Genomic DNA, 22,154 nt, shown 5'->3' with positions numbered 1-22,154 from the left:
ACTCAGAACAAATCAAATCAGCGCCGCGCTCCACGCTCCGAGGTTAAAGTCCAATCGGCAGGAAATACGTTTTAACGAGATCCTAATGAGGCTGAACAACAACAGCGCTCCAGAACTTCCTGTTTTGTGTCGCATGGACATCAACACCCGAGCCGGCTAGCTAGTGCTACGTCATGGCCTTTAAAGGTCTCATTATTTTGAGTCACCTCGTAGGGTCAGAGGTCACGGTCAGTCCAGCCCCAGCATCACGTTGGAGCTTCTATGCTCGTACGTGCACATTGTTCATGGACATGAACGCTTCCTCAACAATAAGCAACAATAAGACTTGCTGACGCTGTTTTCCTGTAAATAGGGTTGGCCGATACTGCAGATTTTGGTTGTAATCTGATACCATATTAGCTTATACTAATACCGATACTTTTTAAAATCGTCACCTTATTTTAACATTCTGATTTTAAACTGAATAAAACACAGAAAAAATGTTTCAGGAAAACATTTTTTAGATATTAGGTACTGATAGGTCTGGCCTTGGTATGGCGTCGTGACCTTCTAACATCTTCCACAATCCACTGGAAGTGAAATAAAAACACACATTTGAACCAGAGACACGACACTGAGATCGTTCAAATGAGGCAAATATCACAAACAGGATTAAACATGTTCCTGTCAAATCAGATCAAATGACTCTCCGTAATCTCATTTATAAACAAACACGCCCTTCGAAAGGAGTCAGCTGACTGATCGATGCGCTCCGCCTTTGGTCATTCCAGCTAGGGCACAGACATCACTAATCGACCAAGTCAGCGTTCGATCCCAGAGTGATCGATATGGACGCAGCTGTCATCTTCTAATGCGGAAGTCGGGTGAAAAGTGACGCTGTCCGACGCGGAGAGTCCGACTCCGGGGCGTCAGTCATGGTGTTCGAGTCGTTGGTCAGCGACCTCCTCAACAGGTTCATCGGAGACTACGTGGAGAACCTGGACAAGTCCCAGCTCAAGATCGGGATCTGGGGAGGTGAGCTGCGCAGCTAGCTATGTAGCTAGCTAGCTAGCTAGCCGCTCGAGAGCCAGACTTGGTTCACTTGTGTCGCTCGTTAACACTCGCTTCTCTTTCTACAAAAAAATATTTTGGGGCGTGAATTGTGGAACATGTACCCGCACACAACAAGGTCTTATCTCAATTTCGGCCTTAACGTTATCGTTAAAATATAGCTTACTTCGATGCAACTCTTCTACTTATGGAAGTAGAAGTACACCTTGCAAGCTGTCTCTATTGAGCCGATTACTGTGTGCAACCTTTGGGAATTTTTCTTTTTATTCTGCGACTTTATAAGCCATGCCGAATTGTAAGACAGTGTCTAGATGGATGTATTATATCATCTGTATTTTCATTTCATATCAACTTCATGCTTTCCCGCCTTTGTGCTACGTCATCCAAGAAATAAACAAGCAAGTAAAAGATAAAGATCTTTAACAGTCAGTCGGCAGGGTTTACTATAAACCTTGCTAACTTTGTCCCATGATGCTTTACTGTGCCGTATGGACACACACTACACTAAGCCTTGTGCACACATTATTAGCAAAACATTACAAAAATGCTGTTATCACGTGACTTGTGACGCTCACGTGAGCGTTTCAAGGGTAAATTTTGGATGTGTCAGTCAGTGTTAGCATCTGTGAGCATGCAGTTTGTGCAATGTCGCAGAGAAAGTGGTGCTACTGACTAATTTGGTGATTTCTTTGCGCAACCCAACGCTAACAAACCTGTATGTCAGGATGACATCACGGTGACACACATGAAGCCACCCTGCAGCCCTGGGAGGAACAGGAAGTAGCCGACGCTAGATTGTTGCGGTCATGATCCACTTTTTCTTTGCAGCGGCAAAGTCGGTTGGCAGAATAACAAGAAAGGCTGCTTAACATTACCTGCTATCGATCAATCAAGATAATGTTAAATATTTATTTATGTTCTGTGTGCATTGTGTGAACAAATAGACCGCAGACACACGCATAATAAAGATGATTATAGGATTCCCTCGGCAGAATCTGTCAATAGTATCCTCATATTTAAAGAACCACTGAGTCGCCAATCCTTGAAGGGAATAGGAAACACTTTTGTTGCTTTTCATCATTTATCCGTTCCTAAAGGTCAGACAAATAAGGAAAAGTACAAAAACTGAGCACATTTTCCCCTTCAGAAACCATGAAAATCAAATTAACACCTTCCGACATCCAATAATATTTCCAGAATACACATTTTATAGAGAATTCTAACAGTATTACAAGCAGAAATCTCCAATGGATAAATAAACATTTAACATCATCTTGATTGATTGATAGCAGGTAATTGTGTTACGGCCACGGAAGGGATGGGAGGCTATTCCAGCTGATTGGGGAGAAAGGCGTGTCACAGCCTGAATTTAACTCCTGTCAATCTGACATGTAGAGACTCATTCGATATTGATGGAAATATTTTAAAGTGGTAAACAGGGAAATGTGAGATCTTAGTTTACTCACTCGGGACAGATATTTAATCTTTCTATTCCCACTTTGTATCACCTGCATGAGTGTTGTTGCCAAAGAAATAGAAACTTTTCTTTATTTTGTGTCGTCTTTAGGAAACGTTGTGCTGGAGAACCTCAGAGTGAAGGAAAATGCACTGGTAAGGCCTCTACAGAATCTACAGGATCGAGTGGTGGCGGCAGGGTTATGGTACTGGCACACGTATGCTATGGACAGCATCATTGAATGCACCGAGATACCAAGACCAGATCCTGAGGCCCATAATTGTGCCGTGTCACAAGCAGCTCGATAATGCACGATCTCGTGTCACAAGGATCACCCACAATAGTCACTAATTTAGCATGTCAGATGCTAAACACCATCAGAAATGGTGGTCACAGCAGATGCGGACTGGTTTCTGGACCCCTGCTCCCATTTTGGGGTGGCCTCATATTGTGTCCGACCTGAGGCACCCCCGTGCAATAATTCTGCTGTCTTGATATGCCACACCTGTGAGGTGGATGAATTATGAATGCTCACTCACACGCAAACTAATAGAGCGGGGGGGGGGTTGCTGGAGCCCATCTCAGCTGTCTTCAGGCAAGAGGCGGGGTACACCTTGGACTGGTGGCCAGCCAATCACAGGGCACGCATATCACATTCATACCTATGGACAATTTGGAGTGGCTAATTAACCTAGCATGTTTTTGGAATGTGGGAGGAAACCGGAGTACCCGGAGAAAACCCACGCATGCACGGGGAGAACATGCAAACTCCACACAGAGACGGCCAAGGGTGGAATTGAACTCGGGTCTCCTAACTGTGAGGTCTGTGCGCTACCCACTCGCTGTGAGCTGGGAGCAAAAACAATTTAGACCAATTTGACTTACTCACTGCCGCCCCCTGAGGAAGCAAGTGGTATTGCACGTGAGTCATGGTGTTGACACAACGTGGTGCTGAAGGTAAAAGGTGGAACTTGTGTTTGTTTTTCAGAGTGAATTTGACGTTCCGTTCAAGGTGAAGGCTGGGCAGATCGGTGAGTGGCTGTCAGGCACAGCAGGATGTCTCCTCATGGCGTGGTCATCTCCGTGTCCAGAGTGCATGTGATGAATGTTCTGACGTGTGCGTTGAGCCAACAAGAAGACCATCTTGTGTGGACTGTCGGTGTGCACGTCACTACTACTGATGGCTCATTGGATGCTCATTGCATCTTGTCCTCGGTGACCTCCATGTTTAGGTAAACTGACTCTGAAGATCCCCTGGAAGAACCTCTACAATGATGCGGTGGTGGCCACGCTGGATGGACTCTACCTGCTCGTTGTTCCCGGAGCCAGTAAGTAACGTCCTGTGTCCACATCCGCTTGTTTTAGTTTGAATGTGAGGCCCTGATGAATGCCACCAGGACTGGAAAATAAGCCAGACTCCACTTTGAGCTTGTGGGTGATGTGGCAAGACATTCCAAAAAGAAGGAAGTGGCCGGGCCCTCAGGCTGTTAAATGGCGTTTCCAGTATTTTCTGGCTCTGCCCCAGCCTTCTTCTCAAACTAGCACACAGAGCTCTTAGGTGCTGGCATGGAGGAGTGTGTGTTCTCACATTCTATACGTGTGTGTGTTCCAGCTGGATCTCAGCTGATAACTTGTCCCTTTAACGGTAAGACTGTGCTTCACCATTGAGGTTGAGGTCGCTCCAATCGCCGTTCTTCTATCAGGCTGCACGACTGCCATCAAATGTCGATTTCCGTTTTTACAGTGAGCTGGTTGTCAGTAACAAGATGGCGCCGTGCGGCCCATATAGCGCTTGGTATGGTCTAGGTGGTCTTAGATGCAGGCTAGTCTGGGCTTGGGTTTGTGGGGAATTCTGGTTTCTGCTCACGCGCTAATGTGTCCAACTGTGTGGACACCCGAGACAACCACCCACTAGCTGAAGACTTGACCTGTTTCTACTTGACAGCCATCAAGTACGATGCCGCCAAGGAGGAACGTTACCAGCAGGAGGCCAAACAGCGAGAGCTTCAGCGTATCGAGGACGCGCTACAGATGGCAGCCCGCCGAGGTGAGACGCTCTGACCTCAAACCTGTGGGTGATGCCCTTTCCACCCGCGCAGTCGTGTGATTTTTCCTTCTAACAAAATGACAACCAATGACATATTCCCAGCAAGGGCTCAACATGTGGCAGTAGAACCCCGAAGTGGGACACTCAATTCTGAAATTGACCAAAATGTGTTGAATAATGGCCACAGTTTCACCAGGGACCAGATACTTCCAATACTTCCTTTTAAATCCAATGCAGAAAAATGGGATCAAATCAGGCTATTCCAGCGATAGCTGTCTCGGAATGGATTGTCTTGGACCTCAGAGGTTCTACTGCATGTCATGTGACCCGCGGTTCCAAAAATGATGCTTGCTATGAGGGTCCTAGCCCAGTGACTGACGGATGAACGTAACAATGTTGTGTTGTGTTGTGTTCACGCTGCGTCGGCTGTCAGCGTCGCACAGTGGCGAGCTGCTCTTCAGCCTGGAGAGCGTTGTTTATAAGGAGCCCGTGGATGGTAAAACACACATGCATGTTCTTGTGATAGACACGTTAGCATGGGCCAGCTAAATATTAAACATTCATATTGAAGGATTTTTAAAATCCGCATAAAGACACATTCATGTATCGCATTAATATTAAAAGGGTACTTCCAAGTTCCTCAAACTCTGCTCAGTGATTGGTTCTTCTACTCACACTTCCTCCTGCCTCCCCCAGCCTTTCCGCCTTTTCTTTTATTGACTGCTTTCTCTTTCTTTAACGCTGCCAAAGTCCCCAAAGGACGTAAAAAATGTAAAAAGCACAAAAAAGCTTTGAAGAAGCTGAAACATCACAAGAACAAATCAGGTGAGTTGAACGACTTCTACTGTCAGTCAAAGATGAAGATGATGTTCACCTCCAGTGTGAAGAGTCAACCTCATGTTTTTGGAGCGTCTTTCCCACCTGAAACATGTTTTACTGAATCCAGCTCTTGCGTAGTCCTGGTTTAGTTCTTGAAAATGTCCCGTTTTGTCGCCTCCAGAGAAGCCTCGGGAGGAGAAGAAGGACACGTTCATGGAGAAGATGGCTACACAGGTGATCAAGAACCTGCAGGTGAAGATCAGCAGCATCCACCTGCGCTACGAGGATGATGTAAGTTCTGCCTTTAAAACCGGGCTGGGTCCAGATTAGATCCAGATGTTGAAGTCGGGATTTAGTTTCTGGTGCTGACCTTGGTAGAAAGTTGAGATTCAGTTTTGGTCCACATTGATGATCTGATTCCGAGTGGACCTGTGTGGTCATGACACTTGAGGCGGTGGGCTGTCTGACCTGGCGATGTTTGGGAATTTCAGGTGTCTGACCCACAGCGCCCCCTGTCCATGGGAGTCACCCTGTCAGAACTCAGCCTGCAGGTAAGACGTGCTCGTGTGTGAGGACTTCTTCTCATCCTGCTCTCATGTCTTTGTCTTTCTCCAGACCACGGATGAAAACTGGAAGTCATGTATCCTCAATGAAGCGGCAAAAATCATCTACAAGGTGACCTTGCTCTGACATTCCTCCTGCTGTACTAAGAGGTCCCGCTTCGTTATTGTTATCGTGATGATCCATTTCGTGTTCTCGCATTACCCGTTAGCTTGGCCGTCTGGAGTGCCTGTGTGCTTACTGGAACGTCAACAGTCAGATCTTCTACAGAGGATCATGGCAGGACATTGTGGTGAGTTTCATTTCATATCTGATGACAACAGAGACAAACTTAGAACATTAACAAATTGAATATTTAATATTTTTGGAGTTCCAGAAAAGAAAAGAAAATTTCTGACTTTGTAAATATGTGTTATACCATGATGAGAGCCCTGTAGACATGAAATAACATCCCTATAGTGACGTTTACACTCTTCTTACTATACTATGTCCGACAGATATATATGCTTGTATGTGTGGTTTGCAGGATCAGTTGAAGTGCGGGATCAGCACCAAGGACCAGGAGCTGCCTGACTATGACTACAGTGAGTCTACTGTCTACTTCCTCCCTGGAACCATAAACGTTTCAATGAAGCTTTTATACCGATGACACGGTTGTTCAGCCAACGAGAGGGCCACATCGATGCAACGTGTCGGCCGATGCTCCTCTACATCTTTTGGCTCATCTGATTGGCTGATGGGTGGCTTTGTTTGTATTTTTTCAGTATTTCAACCCATCTTTGCATCCGCTAAAATGTGCATCAACCCGAACGCCGAGCAGGAACTGCAATCTCCGAAAGCCAAGCTGCACTTGGAGGTCCAGAACATTGCGATAGAGATGACCAGACCTCAGGTAAAATGGCAGCCTGACCGTCGAGGTCACGTAGCTCCTGGGATGAAGTCCAACTGGGCGTGTCCTGTCATATGCAGTACGTCACTATGGTAGAACAGCTGGAGTCCATTGACCGCATGGTGAAGAACGCTCCCTACAGGAAGTTCAGGCCTGATGCTCCCGTCCACGCCAACGCTCAACACTGGTGAGTGACACACCAGTGACAGGAACATCACATGACATGACATAGGAGGGGGCTAGAGTCAGGGCATTAGGGGTATTTGCAGCATGTTTACAGCAGATGGTGTAAAGCTACTGGAGATAAGATTTCAAATCCACTGGAATTTGGTCTCTATAACACATTAGTGGGAAAAACGTTGGCTCCAATCGAAATTTTCATATTCTCGCTTTTCCACCAGGTGGCAGTATGCCTGCAACAGTATCCTGGAGGTCCACGTCCGCCGCTCCAGCCGCATGTGGTCCTGGTCCAACATCAGACAGCACCGGGAGAACGTGAGGGCCTACAAGTCGGCCTACAAGACCAAAGTCCTCAGCCAGAACAAGCTCAACCCCGACGCCGAGCGACACATTCAGGTCCTCAAAGCCCCCCCCCCCTTCCCCCAGCCCACATTTTCTGTGGATCAAACCGATTTGACTTCTTTGTCTTTCTGCCAGGACCTGGAGAAAGTTCTGGACGTGTTCAGCATCACGTTAGCTCGCCAGCAAGCTCAGATGGAGGTGAAACTCCAGTGATGATGATGATGATGGATGATAAAGGCTGAGGTATTTAGGTCTTCTCCTTTTCTCCAGGTGGTCCGCTCAGGACAGAAGCTGGGGGCAAAGAAGGCGTCGGGGGGGCAGAAGCAGGGAGGAGGGGGCTTTTTCAGCAGCTTCTTCGGCCGTAAGGCCAAGAAGGAGGAGCAGGATCCTGAGGAGAGCAAGGAGGCTGAGGGTAGGTGGTCCGTCGGTGTGATGGCAACGACCTGGGTCAGGTGACTCCACATCTTTCTCCTCCCCAGGTTCAGCTCTGGACGGCCTCATGACTGCAGAGGAGAAGGAGAAGCTCTACACCGCCATCGGCTACAGTGGCAGCTCTCACAACCTGACCCTGCCCAAACAGGTAGCACCGTGGTAGACCCTCCCCCTGGACCCCAAGGGTCCTCAAGACCAGAGTGTCCATGTCCAGCTCATTTCTCTCCTCTTCATGCCGCAGTATGTCGCTGTGGTGGTCACTTTCCAGCTCTGCAGGACCTCCGTGACGGTCAGAGACCAGCCGGATGTCCCTGAGATCCTCAAGGTCCAGATGATTGACCTCACCACCAAAATCTCTCAGCGCCCTGGAGCTCAGGCCGTCAGGTGGGTGAGGTCCACGTCGTCCTCTCCTGTCATGTGACGTCATGGTGTTGTTTGGACCCTCAGGGTGGAGGCGGCCTTGCAGCACTGGTACGTGACGGGCTTACAGCAGGAGGGGGCGGTGCCCTCGCTCATCGCCTCAGTGGGTGACTCTGCCTCTTCACTGCTCAATTTTACCTTTGAGTTGAACCCCGAGGAGAGCGCCGCCGACCAGCTGCTGAGGGTGGACTCGCAGCCCGTGGAGATCATCTATGATGCGGTAAACGGCAACACTGCGGTCAGCGCGTCACAAAACAGAATCCCACTTCTTCTCTCTGGATGCGTTCTGTCCTCAGATGACGGTCAACAGCTTGGCCGAATTCTTCAAGATGGGAAAGGGTGTGGACCTGGAGGTCTTGACCTCTGCTACGCTCTCCAAACTGGAGGAGATCAAGGAAAAAACAGCAACAGGTTGGTTAGATTGTGATGGTTCTTGCCCTTTGGCTCCTCCCCTCTCAGCATGGTGATCTTGCCTCGTTGGCCAGCTCAGCTCAGCTTCATCTCCTTGCAGGTTTATCTCACATCATTGAGACCCGGAAGGTTTTGGACTTGAGGATCGACCTACGTCCGTCCTATCTGCTGCTGCCCAAGTCGGGCTTCTACTGCGCCACGTCCGAGCTCATCATTGTTGACTTTGGCAGCCTTAAAGTGAGTAGCGCCATGAATAGGCTAATGGAGGCGTGGCCTGGCTTTTAGACCGTTTACGTTCCAATCGTTCCAATGTGCAGACACACACACACACACACACACATGAATGCTAAGCGTGTGGACACCATGTGTGGCAGTTTAACAGCGTGGAGCAGAACATCCCTCTGTCGACCTCGCCATCATTTTCGTCTCTTGAGGAGATCATGGATCGAGCGTACGAGCGATACAACATAGAGCTGCGAAGAGTCCAAGTACTCTACAGCAAATCAGGTACACACGCATAGAAACACACGTGCACAACTCCACGGCGTCATGGTGTGGTCTCCTGGTCAGGTGAGGCGTGGAAGTCTGCTCGGTTGCAGAGTTCATCCGTTCAGCACATCCTTCAGCCGCTTGACTTCACCATGCATTTGTCCAAGTGTATGGTGGACAATGACGCCAGGATGCCCAGGTAGGCTTCCTTCCTGTTTGACGCTGCCGCCATTGACTGGCTGACGTCATCCGGTCTGGTCTTCGGGCTGCAGGTTCAAGGTTTCAGGCGAGCTGCCGCTCCTGCATGTGAAGATCTCGGATCAGAAGATTCAAAATGTTATGGAGCTGGTGGACAGCGTTCCTCTGCCCAACATGGGCTCCACCCCCTCCACGCCCACTAAGAAGGTAACATCCACCCTGAAACCATCGTACACTTTATTTGATGGGTGGATATTGTTGACTATATTTGGTCGTGTTTCCTGCTGCAGGTGTTGTCGTTGGCAGAATCGCGACCTCGAGCACTAAGCCTTCACCCTGCCCTCCTCAGCACCGCAGAGACAGGTTTGATGATGACGATGATGACGGCAATCCAAATGTCATGTATGATCAGTGGGACCTCTTCTGTCTCGTGTCAGATTCGGACGAGGATGCCAGCGAGAAGTCAACAGACGACGAGCATCAGCGCTCGGCTGTGGACGAACTCACAGACATTCAGTTCAAGTTTGAGGTCAAAGAGGTTAGTCTGCTGTGGCCCGCTTCTTTCCACTCCGTCTCGTTCGGGTGAAAGACACAATGTGGTGCGTTCAGGTGCTGTTGGAGCTGACGCGGCAAGTGGACCAGGAGAAGACGGTGCTGTCTCTGAGTGTCTGTCAGCTCGGAGCTGAGGGGAAGAGGCGGAGCTTCGACCTGAGCATCACATCCTACCTGCGAAGAGTCACGCTGGACTACTGTGACGTTCCAGGTGACTCCTCTTCTGGAATCCTCTTAAACCACATTTCCACCAAGAGGTCCAGTTATGGTAATGGTAATGGTAATGGTAATGGTAATGGTAATGGTAATGGTAATGGTAATGGTTTAATTTCATTGGAACATGCATCAGATTCCAATTGAGTGCATCCCATAATCAGTTCCCAGTTCCACATGTCCAAAAGGAGTAGGAAGAAGCAAAGCTTATTAAATCCTACCCCTCCATCTGGTACTTTTACAATCACTAACTGTTACATTTGCTCACTTCCTGCTTTCCTAATATAGTTTAAGGTTTTTTTTGTTTGTTTGTTTTTTTTGTCACGTACCGAACTAGGAGGTGATATGACCATACAATGCCATAATGGGTACCATAGTAAGTGTCAATATAGTGATGTGGACATTGAAAGGGTGAACGAAAATACATTTCTGGGAATCACAATAGATGAAAATATGAGCTGGAAACATAAGGTGGCCAGAAATATTTCAGTATTGAACAAAGCAAAATTTGTTCTCAATCAGAAATCACTCCACACTCTTTATTGATCTCTGGTTCTACCGTGGAAATATGGGCTAATAACTATAAAAGCAATCTTCACTGGCTAAATGTACTGCAAAAAAGGTCAGTAAGGATAATTCATAATGCCGCCTACAGAGAACATACTAACTTCTTATTTGTAAAATGACAAATACTTCAACTTGCTGATATAGTTCATCTTCAAACAGCTAAAATAATGCATAAGGCTAAAAATAAGCAATGAGCTAAAAATGTCATCCAATACTTCTCTACAAGAGAGGAGAAATATGATCTCAGGGAAGAAGTACATTTGAAACACTTCTATGCTAGGACTACGTTATGCTAGCCATAGCATTTCAGTATGTGGAATCAAACTATGGAATGGATTGAGTAAGGAAATCAAACAATGCACAACGATGAGCCAATTCAAGAAACAATACAAGCAGTTGATGTTTGCTAAATACAAGGATGAAGAGTCTTGAACCAGTCATGATGTGCTATATATATCACTATATTGACACGCACTATGGTACCCATTATGGCATTGGATGATCATATCACCCAGTACTTCCGTACAAAAAATACCAGATGGAGGGGTAGGATTTAATAAGCTTTGCTTCTTCCTACTCCTTTTGGACATGTGGAACTGGGAACTGATTATGGGATGCACTCAATTGGAATCTAATGCATGTTGAAATGAAATAAAACCATTACCATTACCATATATAGCACATCATGACTGGTTCAAGACTCTTCATCCTTGTATTTAGCAAACATCAACTGCTTGTATTGTTTCTTGAATTGGCTCATCGTTGTGCATTGTTTATACATTTTCAGCTCCGACATGTTTGCCACCCTAACACCAGTGGCAGGGTGACAACACCAATGACTTATTTTTGTGTCCTTCACAGAAATTGGAAAATGTAATGTAACTGTCGCACAATTCAATTTGACTTTTCAGATAACAGCAGTCCTCTTCACCTGATCAGCTGCTCTGAGCAGCAGAGTTCTGACCTTCTCAAGGTGGAGTTCGTCAAGGTGAGTGACACACAGGCGTCACTGAAGGTGGCGTCACTTTGACTCTTTGCGCTTCGTTCCGCAGGCTGATCCCAGCGGGCCGAGCTTCCAAACGCTGTTCGATAACACAGAGCAAACTCTGAAGGTGGGACAAGGAGGCATTTCCATACTAAACTACCAGCTGAACGTTTGTCTGAGGTGTCGCTGTGCTGCAGGTGGAGTTTTCCTCCCTGGACTTCCTCCTTCATGCTAAAGCTCTGCTATCAACCATCAACTTCCTGACCAGCGCTATGCCACAACAGCTGCTCTCCGCCCGCAACCCTGACGCCAAGAAGCAAGTGGAAAAGGAGCGGGGCAGGACAGGTGAGTGCCAAGACTCTTCTCGCACACGATAGGACTTTTAAACATGACACCATCGCCCTGCAGTGTCCAAGGGAGTTAAACACGGTGACGTGTTCAGCTTCAAGTTGTTCGCCATGTTGGGATGTTTCCACGTGGAGATGTGTGACGACCGATGTCGCATCGCCGACATTCGAGTCCAAGGTATGAAACACGAAGTGGAGGATTCGGGTGATTTAAAAATCCTCATTTTTGTGGTTTTGCATGACGGTCGTGGCCCCGCAGGAATTGATGCATCAGTGCTGGTGCAGGCGAAGCAGACGGAGGTGTTCGCTCGACTTCGAGACATCGTGGTCAGAGACGTCAACCCTCAAAGCATTCACACCAAGGTCTGTTGTTGGCGTCCCTGTGAAGCCCGCAGTCTTTAGCTCCACCCACCACAGTTGTCGTTCATTGCTCACTGGCATCCTGTCCTTCATCAGGCCGTGTCCATCATGGCTGAGGAGGTGTTCAGCTTCCAGCTGTCCTTGTTTCCGAGGGCGACCGAGGGGGACAACTACAGCGACACGTCCAAGGTGGACGGGAAAGTCACCATGCGTCTGGGCTGCATTCAGATCGTGTACCTGCACAAGTTCCTGATGTCTCTGCTGGTCAGACGCCTGCACACAAACCAAACACTAGCGCATTCACACCCTGAGCACACGCAGGCGCGGGGTCATGTGACGTGGTGAAGAACCCTCTGGAAACTGAAAGTGGGGTTCCTCGCTCCTGCTTCCCTTCCGTCGCTCACACGTCCTGTCTTCTTTTTCATGTGTTTTGTCCTTTCAGGCTTCTTTTAGCTTTCATTGTGCGTCTGCTGATGAGGTACAGCCTGTATGCTGCATGCGGCCACACCGCCACGCCCCATCACACCTTAATAAGCACTTGTTTGTCCTCGCTCCAAGCAAGACGTCATCTAAGATTTGGAATCTGTCTTTGCTACCTTGTCATCCTGTTAATTCCAACCACCTAACAGCAGACTCTCAAATCTCAGATGTGGAATGGTCCCTGAACTCAGCATCGGCACGGCACTGAACATGAAAACATAACTTAGAGCACTTCCTCCATCATTAACCCCACCATAGTCACATGACCTGCCTGTGTCTACTCACTTCCTGTTTCAGAATGCTTCATCCAGTTGGATTCATGATACAAAACCAGAAGAATTCATTCATGTTCTCTGACTGAGATTAAAGTATTTAGATTACATGTAGTCCTGGGGTTAGGTACAAGTTCTGTTCCTAGACTGTGATGCAAGTTGGGTCTTATATATTGAATTACTGTATATTATTCTACCTAAATACATTTTGAAGTCACAAAGAACATAGAATCCATATCAAATACTGTAAATAAAACACTAAATATAAGAGTTCCATAAAACGGTAGAATTCCTTAGGCCACCACACTGCTTATGCTGTTATCACTGTCCATTTCATAGGAGCACATCCTTTCCAAATATACCATCATATTCCTTCATGATGGTGTCCGCATTTCAGTAACTTGGACTGGGAATGCAGCCAATGTTGATTTCCCCACTGAGCGTCTATTTTCACTTTCACATGCAGCAAACAGACGAGTGGCAGTTTTTTGCAAACAATAAGCGAACGTCTTTGGTGTTGGCCTAACTTTGCTTTTTCCATGTGAAGAAACTAAACATTCATTCCGACCAGACAGGTCTGATGCTCCACTTTCCAGGGGATGTCACGTCGTTTGATGGCGCCTTGTCTCATCTTTCTCTTCTTTCCTGCAGATGTTTGTTGACAACTTCCAGACGGCCAAAGAAGCTTTGAGCACCGCCACCGCTCAGGCAGCTGAGAAGGCAGCGTCCAGCGTGCGCGACTTCGCCCAGAAGAGTTTCCGTCTGTCCATGGACATCAAACTGAAGGCGCCGCTCATCATTGTCCCCCAGTCCTCCACGTCCCAGAATGCTGTGGTGGTGGATCTGGGTCTCATCACCGTGTCAAACAGCTTCTCTTTGCTGCCCGCTGAAGGCTTCTCGCTGCCGGCTGTGGTGGACAAGATGGACATTAGGCTGACGCAGCTGAAGCTCTCCAGGTAGCCGCTAGCGTGCGTCGCTACAGGCCAGCATCAGAATCCAAACACCCCTGAACCTGCATTCCCTCGTAGAACCATGCTGGGAAGAGACTCCTCCATGCCAGACATTGAGATCCTGCAGCCAATCAACGTTGAGCTACGCGTCACCAGAAACATGGCCGCCGCCTGGTACACCAAGATTCCCGGAGTGCACGTCCAAGGAGTCCTACGGTCCCTGAAGGTAACACTTGGGCGCTGTGATGGCTTTGTGGGCGCAGCCACGCTCACGCTAGGCGTGTTCGCCAGGTGGGCCTGGGAGAGGAAGACCTCGCCGTGCTGATGAAGGTGCTGCTAGAGAACATTGGGGAGGGAAGCAGGGAGCACAAGGCGGACACCAACCCACGCGGGCCTCAAGGTGACCCCATTTTTAATTTAGTCTCTTCTCATTGGTCTCTCAGTTGTGTCGTACGTCCTTGGTCTTCTGCAGTTCCATCAGTGTCCTGTTTGCTTCCACAGAGACTTCAGAGCGGCAGATGGAGGTGGCGTTGCCATCGGAACGTGGCGGCGTGGCTGCCAACGCTAACGGCGGTGTGTGTGAAAACACCGTCAACATCCTGCTCAACTTTGAAGTCCAAGAGGTAGCATGGGGGCGTGCAGGATATCAGTCAGCTGTCGCGGTTTGTGACCTTGATTCTCCTTCAAGGTGCTGCTGACTGTGAAGAAGAAGAACCCCAGCGAGCTGAAGGAGTCTCCTTTCCTGGTCTTCCACCTGGCTCACCTGGGCATGGACACTAAAGTCAGGAAGTATGACACCTGTGCCACGACCTACATCAAGAAGATGCTCCTTACCTGTCTGGAGTTCAAAGGTCAGCAATCGGCGGCCACCCTCCGTCCCCTGCTTCATCTTCCAACATCTTTTGTCGACACTCTTGTTTGTCTTTGGTCTGGCACCAGACACCAACGGAGAACCACTCTGTCTTGTCAACTCCTCGGTGGAGTCTGGAGCTGAGCTGCTCAAAGTGCAGTACTTCAAGGTGACGACATCGTTGATATCTTCCAAAAAGCACCTACCAGACGTGGATGGACAATCCACAGAATTAGATTTGATTGATTAGCATGTAGGGATGCACGGCTGCTCCAGTGGTTAGCTTGCAGACCTCACAGCTAGGAGACCAGGGTTCAATTCCACCCTCGGCCATCTCTGTGTGGAGTTTGCATGTTCTCCCCGTGCATGCGTGGGTTTTCTCCGGGTACTCCGGTTTCCTCCCACATTCCAAAAACATGCTAGGTTAATTGACCACTCCAAATTGTCCATAGGTATGAATGTGAGTGTGAATGGTTGTTTGTCTATATGTGCCCTGGGATTGGCTGGCCACCAGTCCAGGGTGGACCCCGCCTCTCACCCCAAGACAGCTGGGATAGGCTCCAGCACCCCCGCGACCCTCGTGAGAAAATTAATGAATGATTATCATGTTTCATGTTTGATGATTCTTCTTCACGTTTAGGCTGATCGCCACGGACCCAACTTCTCCAGCGTTTACAAGAACACGGAACAGATGATCAACGTGAGTACAGTAGATACAAATAGACAGTCATAAAAATGACACTCTTAGATATTATAATGGTAATGGTTTAATTTCATTTGAACATGCATCAGATTCCAATTGAGTGCATCCCATAATCAGTTCCCAGTTCCACATGTCCAAAAGGAGTAGGAAGAAGCAAAGCTTATTAAATCTTACCCCTCCATCTGGTACTTTTACAATCACTAACTGTTACATTTGTTCACTTCCTGCTTTCCTAATATAGTTTTTTTTTTTTAATTTTTGTCCGTACCAAAGTACTGGGTGATATGAGCATCCAATGCCATAATGGGTACCATAGTAAGTGTCAATATAGTGATATATAGATCTATTAGATGCCTTTCATACTCACTAAACTCACTCTTTTTAGATTGTGGTTCTCATGCTGGCGTGATAAACATGCTATTCTCTCCAGCGGCACCACCTGCAGATTTGTGATGATACAACGTTCTTCCACATGTCGGAACATACTACCTTCTCTCATGCAGGTGACCTTCACCTCTCTCGACCTTATGCTCCACACCCAAGCTCTCTTGTCTGCTGTCAACTTCCTGTCGGGGGCGCTGTCGTCAGGCAGCATGGCTTCTGCAGAGAGAACAGTCAGGCTCAAGACGGAAGACAAAATGATGGCCGCCAAGTCGAGTACGTCCACCGACACAACGAATGTCCGCCTGATGCTCAGAAGCGTCTTTAAAATCAGGTTCTCACGCTTGTCACTCATTTTCTGTCAGACGCGTCCGTGTCACCCGCACACAGTGAGGTCATCGACCTGAAGGTGATGGTGACACTGGGGGCCTTCAACGTCCTGGTGTGTGACCAGAGCAGCAACATAGTCGACATCAAGATCCAAGGTACCAAGATACAGCAGCTTGGGGTCGTTCTTTAAAGCGTTCTTTAAAACCACATGACTTGTCCTTCAGGTATGAATGGCTCTCTGCTGGTGCAAGGACCACAAACTCACATGTCTGCACGCCTGAAGGACTTCATCGTCCTCAACGTGGATTCTGCAAGCATCCACAAGAAGGTCAAATATGCATCGTTGCTGTTACAGAAATGACGTTATGAGGGTTCCCAGAGGTTCCTCTATGGGAATGAAGCTCAGTAGCCACAAATGTTGTACTGTCTTCAGGCCATCTCCATCGTGGGCGACGAGGTGTTCAGTTTCTCCATGAGTCTGACTCCCAATGCCACAGAAGGCTCCGCTTACACAGACATGTCCAAAACCGATGGCCGTGTGAAGCTGAACGTGGGCTGCATCCAGGTGGTCTACCTCCACAAGCTGGTCATGTCTCTGCTGGTGAGTGTCCTCTTCTCCGTCAAAGCCACTCTTCACCAAGATTCTTCCTCCTTTGGCTTGGATATGCTGACATCCACCATGGATCACGTGTCCGAACGCAGCTCACTTCCGTGTCAATGACCTTCTCTACAGAACTTCACCAACAACTTCCAGACAGCCAAAGCAGCTCTGAGTGCCGCCACAGCTCAGGCGGCGGAGAGGGCGGCGTCCAACGTTCGGGACTTTGCTCAGAAAAGCTTCCGCCTGTCCTTGGATGTCAATCTGAAGGCGCCGCTCATCATCATCCCCCAGTCCTCCACCTCTCATGACGCCCTGGTGATGGACCTGGGTCTCATCACGGTGCAAAACACCTTCTCCCTCCTGCCCATTGACGGGTGCTCCCTCCCCGCCGTCATCGACAACATGGATGTCCAGCTGACCCAGCTCAAACTATCCAGGTCAGTGAGACAAGCTTCAAACTTCCACCTTTTGGAAACCGAGACGGACCAATGAAAACCTCTCATCTGGTGTCCATCAGGACCTGTTTGGACCAGACTTTGGGTCAACCCTCCAGTGAGCTGCTGGAACCCGTCAACCTGCACGTGAGGGTCGACAGGAACTTGGCGGCATCCTGGCACAAGAAGATGGCTGCTGTGGAGGTGGACGGCGACCTCAAACCAATGAAGGTAGGAAGAGCAGGAGGTTGAGTTTCAAGGGGCGGGGTGTCGGGATCAGAAGTAGATGAAGGAGAGAGGAATCAGAGGAAGGAGAATGCAGACTCGTCAAACAGGACATTTGTGCAGTAAGACTATGAAACGATGTTCTTTGGTGACTTGATGCTCAGCCTGGTCTCTTGTTCCTGCATCCAGTCCATGTGTCCTCCACCCAAGGTATCGTGTGTCCTCAGGCCTGTTATCACTAACATTGCTAGTGTCTGAGAACCCCATTTCCATGTGCCACCTGTCAAAAGGTGTTTCTCTGTGTCAGAGCAAAATATTCGATTCTTACTTTCTGGTCCACTTTTTTAGATCTTAGACGAGGACTTGGGGTCAGAAAACTGAAGGAAGGGGCCATTTTGAAACATTTTGTACATTAAATATGCTATAAATGCCTGATAAAGACGGACAGAAAACGGCACTTTGGGTGCCTCTGCTCTTCAGCATCACTCTCAAAACTACTTTTGACGCTGAGAAACATCCAGAAACTCTGTAGATGTTCCCATTGCGATCTAGTTTAGCGGGCCAGAAGATTCCTCTTAGGCTAAGCTTGGACCCTAGAGCCATCTCATCTCATCTGAACACTCATGTTCCTGTGTGCTGTATGGCTTGGCCTGTAGGTGGCGCTGAGCCAGGAAGATCTGAAGGTGCTGCTGAGGATCCTCACAGAGAACCTTGCAGAGGCCGGCCGCCTGGAATCAAGTGGCCCGAAACCAGAAACCAGTCTGCCACTGCGAGCACCCGCAGGTCTTCAGACAGGTGTGATCAGGATTGGTTTTAATTTTCTGTAGTTGGATTTCTTCCCTGACGCTGTCGGGTGCTTCAGGCGGTGCTGAGAAGCCACGTGTGGATGTGGATGAAGTCGTGGATGAAACTCTGGAATCCGTGAAGTTTAACTTCAGCATTGAATCTCTGGGTTTGGTTCTGTACAGAGATGAAGCCAAACAGGTTGGTAAAGAACCTCAGTTCATTGCATCCTTCTTGGAGATGGTTAGAGTTGAATTTCGAAGTTGAGTCCTTGGAAACCAGTAGGATCCAGAAGCGTAATCTTAGACAAAACACACGCTTTCGTAAATCAGTAACTGTGGCCATGAAGTTGGACATTGGTTCAGGTCATCCACGTGCTTTAGGTGACTCGGTCTTAATTTGGGTCATGTGTCCTGCAGTCTTCTGGCTTGCAGCACCAAGAGAACCTCCGTCTGGGAGAGTTTGCCCTCCACCTGTGGAAGGCTTCAGGGAAGATCCGAAACAACGGCAGTATGGAGGTCAGCACCATCCTGACCAACTGCACTCTGGATGACCAGAGGACGGGCATGGACAGGGTGACCTCACGGCAAGTACACCCATTTCCAGTTTGAGCACAGGTGCTGGATGTGTTGTTTTGGTTCTGCCGAAACTGAACCTTTGCCTGCAGGATGGTCAGCCGGCGAGACTCGGACAGCTCGGAAGTGATGATTGATGTGACGTACCGGCAACGAGCCGGGGAACGAGAAGTGGTGGCCGTACTGCAGAAACTATACGTGTGTGCCAGCGTGGAGTTCCTGATGGCCATCGCGGATTTCTTCCTCCAGGCTCTGCCCCAGTTACAGACTTCCGGCGTCAGCTCAGCGGCAAGCGATAGGTTGGCCCCAAGACAAGTGGCAGAACCTCGAACTGAAGCCAAGAGCGGTGAGAAACAGACCTGAGGGAAGACCTCCCATGATCTAAAATAAGAACATCCATCGAGGCGGGGTTTCTTTCAGGAATCCATTTTATTCAGGCCAACAAGTTGCTGTCTTTGCCTCATTCCCACACTGGTCCTGATTCCAGGAGAACAATCATCTCAATGCTTCACTGAGGTCAGGAAATCCAAGACCACTTCCATGTTTTTAAGATCCCTCTTTGTTTTGGCTTGGCAGCATCCATGACGAGGACACATGTTCGTGCAGTGGTGGTGGACCCGGAGGTGGTGTTTGTGGCCAGCCTCATGAAGGCCGACGCCCCCTCCCTGGTGGTGTCCTTCCAGTGTGACTTCGCCTTGCAGGCAGGGGATGACGGCGCCCAGACCACCAGGGCGAACTTGAGGGCACTCAAGGTTCTGGCCTGTCCCTTCATCCGCAACAAACAGGACAAAGCTGTTACCACGGTAACTCTTCCCACTGCTGTCTATTTGGGAATGTGTTTTTCCAAACTATTTAGGAATGTTGTGTTTGAATGTGAAAAGGGAGGCGTGTCCTCACTGACTCACCGACTCTGGTCCAATAGGTGTTGAGGCCCTGCTCGGTTGTCCTAGAAACTAAGAGAAGTCCTAACCAGCCACTTAGCGGCTCAGTGACGGTGGAGGAGGTCATTGTCAAGGTAAAAAAAGATGTAAGATGTTGTGGTGTGTGAAGCTGCGAATCATGCTGTCGTCATCTTCATGTCTTTCTGCAGATCTCACCTTTCATCCTCAACACAGTCAGCACCATAACAGCAGCCATGACGGCGAGGAAGAGCGGCAAGCAGAACCAAGACTTGGAGCCGGATGTCAGCAACCTCTGGTCCGTCAGGAACATCTACGCTTGTAACTACTGGTTCCTGGGGGTGGACCAGGCCACTGAGGTCACAGAGGGCTTCAGAGACCAGGATGGACTGAACCTGGGCGAGCGCTTTGCCGCCGAGGTCAAAGTACGACATTCCAGCTTCTGGAGAACAAATGATCCCACAGACAAATCTTTGGTTTTTTTTTGTTCTTGCCTCTCAGGTCATCCAGGTGACACTGGAATCTGGTCTGGGCCATCACACCGTCCCTCTGCTGCTGGCTGAGTCCTCCTTTAACGGCACGGCCCAAAACTGGTCATCTCTCTTGCAGCTGAAGGCCAACATGACACTGGAGGTGCTCATCCGACTGAGCCTACATTCTGTCCTCCTCTGTCCGATGCTGAACAAATTAGGACTTGTTTGTGTGCAGGTCAATTACTTTAATGAGATCCATGCTGTGTGGGAGCCCCTGATTGAACGAGTCGACAGCGGAACACGCAGGTGGAACCTGGACCTGGAGGTACCTCTTTTAGCTGCTGATGCTAATAATGTGTTAATAACCTCATCCACAGAAGGTCTAAAAGAGCCCGAGTGAACGTATTTGCAGTCAGTGAAGAAGCCAGTGATCATTAGTCTCATGTCTTTTGGTTCTGCAGATAAAGAGCAATCCGGTCCAGGACAAGAGTCCCGTACACGGGGACGACTTTGTCATCCTCCCCGAACCTCTTACAGCCATCAACATCTGCTCCACGGACACCATGAACGTCACCTTGACCCAGTGCAGTATCAACGTCTTCCACAACCTGGCTAAGGTACAACATCTAACACGCTGCATGATCCCTGCAGCAAAACATCTCGTAACTCCAACTATGGCGGTTATACGGTCGGTTAGTTGTAGTCGCTTGGACCTTCTGGAACAGATTCCTGATGTTAACCAAGTTTCCACTGTAATTGTAATTTAATTCACATGCTGTGTTCAGGCCTTCTCTGATGGAGCTGCCTCCACCTTTGACTCCTCCATGAAGGAGAAGGCGCCATTCACCATTCGCAACGCTCTCGGCATCCCGCTCATCTTGCAGCACAGCACCAACTTGAGGCCGGTGGGGGTCCCGCAGCAAGGAAAACTGCTGGAGCTGCCGGTGGACCAGAGCATAGACCTGGAACATTCAGCGTTTGAAGCGTCCTCTCGGGGCAAACTGTCAGCTCTGCAACGTCAGGAGAGCTCCTTGTTCCACTTCACCATCGGTCAGAACATTTGTTTGGTTCGTCTGATCAGGGTGCTGGATGTGTGTGAGAATGAGGAGTAAAGATGGCCGACTTGTCGCTGATTCCGCAGTGCCAACGGGATACAGCGAGATCGCCAACATTCCCGTGGACAAGCCAGGCCGCTGCCTGTACAACATCCGAGGTCCGATGCTACAGGAAGCCGTGTCGGTGCTGATGCAGATCGATGCTGCTGAGGGCAACAAGGTCATCACCATCCGCTCGCCTCTGCAGGTTTGACCCACAACGTCTGCGTGATGGAGCTACGCGTTGTCACGGTTACGCCGTCTTTTCAGCGTCCCTGTCCATGTTTATTTTCAGATCAAGAATCACTTCTCCGTGCCCTTCAGCATCCTCAAGTACTGTCCGTCATCCCGGAGCTTGCAAAGTCTGGGACAGGCCCACCCGGAGAAAGAATTCCATATCCCGTTAGACACTTACAGGTAATATCATCAACCCTCCAGCAGGTGGCGGCAGATAGCCCGTTTTGACCCCCTCGCCCTGCAGGTGCCAGCTGTATGTGCGTCCAGCGGGTGACCTGGACCGCCAGTACGGGCCGTCCTCTACGTGCGTGGCATGGAAGGAGGAAGTGCACCGTAGCTCAGATGTGCGCGCGCTGCTGCAGTGCCCTGCGGCCGACAGCGGCATGCTGCCACTCATGGTCAGCACCCTGGCCACACCTGACGTCCTGCGCCACATCGCCAACCACGGGGAGGAGGACTGGGACCCCGCCTACGTCATCCACCTCCACCCGGTGGCTACCCTGCGAAACCTGCTGCCGTACACGGTCCGCTACATGATGGAGGTACCAG

General features: G+C 49.1%; 1 protein-coding gene across 2 annotated transcripts in view; it reads left to right on the top strand.

Annotated features, from left to right (window-relative positions):
• Positions 1 to 789: 789 nt before the first annotated feature.
• The window catches only part of vps13c (vacuolar protein sorting 13 homolog C), a 32,196-nt gene continuing 10,831 nt past the window's right edge, over positions 790 to 22,154 (top strand). The window contains exons 1-62 of one of the 2 annotated variants that reach the window (XM_078795790.1): positions 790 to 1,014; positions 2,618 to 2,661; positions 3,495 to 3,537; positions 3,739 to 3,834; positions 4,452 to 4,553; positions 4,987 to 5,049; positions 5,304 to 5,378; positions 5,554 to 5,663; positions 5,864 to 5,923; positions 5,988 to 6,047; positions 6,145 to 6,225; positions 6,460 to 6,517; positions 6,698 to 6,825; positions 6,903 to 7,009; positions 7,224 to 7,398; positions 7,480 to 7,542; positions 7,615 to 7,756; positions 7,824 to 7,924; positions 8,018 to 8,160; positions 8,224 to 8,416; positions 8,493 to 8,607; positions 8,708 to 8,844; positions 8,982 to 9,114; positions 9,178 to 9,295; positions 9,369 to 9,501; positions 9,585 to 9,657; positions 9,732 to 9,832; positions 9,904 to 10,057; positions 11,538 to 11,614; positions 11,679 to 11,738; positions 11,809 to 11,956; positions 12,020 to 12,136; positions 12,218 to 12,321; positions 12,415 to 12,582; positions 13,722 to 14,026; positions 14,099 to 14,246; positions 14,312 to 14,420; positions 14,522 to 14,643; positions 14,709 to 14,871; positions 14,960 to 15,039; positions 15,511 to 15,570; positions 16,077 to 16,230; positions 16,320 to 16,439; positions 16,509 to 16,612; positions 16,718 to 16,885; positions 17,018 to 17,322; positions 17,403 to 17,550; positions 17,734 to 17,754; positions 18,201 to 18,339; positions 18,407 to 18,528; positions 18,747 to 18,913; positions 18,995 to 19,248; positions 19,479 to 19,705; positions 19,825 to 19,917; positions 19,993 to 20,226; positions 20,303 to 20,434; positions 20,510 to 20,599; positions 20,736 to 20,891; positions 21,060 to 21,324; positions 21,416 to 21,576; positions 21,664 to 21,785; positions 21,850 to 22,147. In XM_078795790.1, coding sequence (XP_078651916.1) covers positions 915 to 1,014; positions 2,618 to 2,661; positions 3,495 to 3,537; positions 3,739 to 3,834; positions 4,452 to 4,553; positions 4,987 to 5,049; positions 5,304 to 5,378; positions 5,554 to 5,663; positions 5,864 to 5,923; positions 5,988 to 6,047; positions 6,145 to 6,225; positions 6,460 to 6,517; positions 6,698 to 6,825; positions 6,903 to 7,009; positions 7,224 to 7,398; positions 7,480 to 7,542; positions 7,615 to 7,756; positions 7,824 to 7,924; positions 8,018 to 8,160; positions 8,224 to 8,416; positions 8,493 to 8,607; positions 8,708 to 8,844; positions 8,982 to 9,114; positions 9,178 to 9,295; positions 9,369 to 9,501; positions 9,585 to 9,657; positions 9,732 to 9,832; positions 9,904 to 10,057; positions 11,538 to 11,614; positions 11,679 to 11,738; positions 11,809 to 11,956; positions 12,020 to 12,136; positions 12,218 to 12,321; positions 12,415 to 12,582; positions 13,722 to 14,026; positions 14,099 to 14,246; positions 14,312 to 14,420; positions 14,522 to 14,643; positions 14,709 to 14,871; positions 14,960 to 15,039; positions 15,511 to 15,570; positions 16,077 to 16,230; positions 16,320 to 16,439; positions 16,509 to 16,612; positions 16,718 to 16,885; positions 17,018 to 17,322; positions 17,403 to 17,550; positions 17,734 to 17,754; positions 18,201 to 18,339; positions 18,407 to 18,528; positions 18,747 to 18,913; positions 18,995 to 19,248; positions 19,479 to 19,705; positions 19,825 to 19,917; positions 19,993 to 20,226; positions 20,303 to 20,434; positions 20,510 to 20,599; positions 20,736 to 20,891; positions 21,060 to 21,324; positions 21,416 to 21,576; positions 21,664 to 21,785; positions 21,850 to 22,147 — 8,049 coding nt within the window. In that variant the 5' untranslated portion in view covers positions 790 to 914. The remainder of the gene's footprint in view (positions 1,015 to 2,617; positions 2,662 to 3,494; positions 3,538 to 3,738; positions 3,835 to 4,451; positions 4,554 to 4,986; positions 5,050 to 5,303; positions 5,379 to 5,553; positions 5,664 to 5,863; positions 5,924 to 5,987; positions 6,048 to 6,144; positions 6,226 to 6,459; positions 6,518 to 6,697; positions 6,826 to 6,902; positions 7,010 to 7,223; positions 7,399 to 7,479; positions 7,543 to 7,614; positions 7,757 to 7,823; positions 7,925 to 8,017; positions 8,161 to 8,223; positions 8,417 to 8,492; positions 8,608 to 8,707; positions 8,845 to 8,981; positions 9,115 to 9,177; positions 9,296 to 9,368; positions 9,502 to 9,584; positions 9,658 to 9,731; positions 9,833 to 9,903; positions 10,058 to 11,537; positions 11,615 to 11,678; positions 11,739 to 11,808; positions 11,957 to 12,019; positions 12,137 to 12,217; positions 12,322 to 12,414; positions 12,583 to 13,721; positions 14,027 to 14,098; positions 14,247 to 14,311; positions 14,421 to 14,521; positions 14,644 to 14,708; positions 14,872 to 14,959; positions 15,040 to 15,510; positions 15,571 to 16,076; positions 16,231 to 16,319; positions 16,440 to 16,508; positions 16,613 to 16,717; positions 16,886 to 17,017; positions 17,323 to 17,402; positions 17,551 to 17,733; positions 17,755 to 18,200; positions 18,340 to 18,406; positions 18,529 to 18,746; positions 18,914 to 18,994; positions 19,249 to 19,478; positions 19,706 to 19,824; positions 19,918 to 19,992; positions 20,227 to 20,302; positions 20,435 to 20,509; positions 20,600 to 20,735; positions 20,892 to 21,059; positions 21,325 to 21,415; positions 21,577 to 21,663; positions 21,786 to 21,849; positions 22,148 to 22,154) is intronic. The other variant, XM_058088361.2, reaches the window with a different exon arrangement.

The sequence above is a fragment of the Doryrhamphus excisus genome, linkage group LG13 (genome assembly GCF_037039965.1).
Source record: "Doryrhamphus excisus strain RoL-2023G ecotype Guam linkage group LG13, RoL_Dexc_Guam_v1.1, whole genome shotgun sequence".
In the NCBI taxonomy this organism is placed as follows: Eukaryota; Metazoa; Chordata; class Actinopteri; order Syngnathiformes; family Syngnathidae; genus Doryrhamphus; species Doryrhamphus excisus.
Note: the sequence above shows the minus strand (reverse complement) of the source record. Positions and strands in the feature narration are given on the sequence as shown.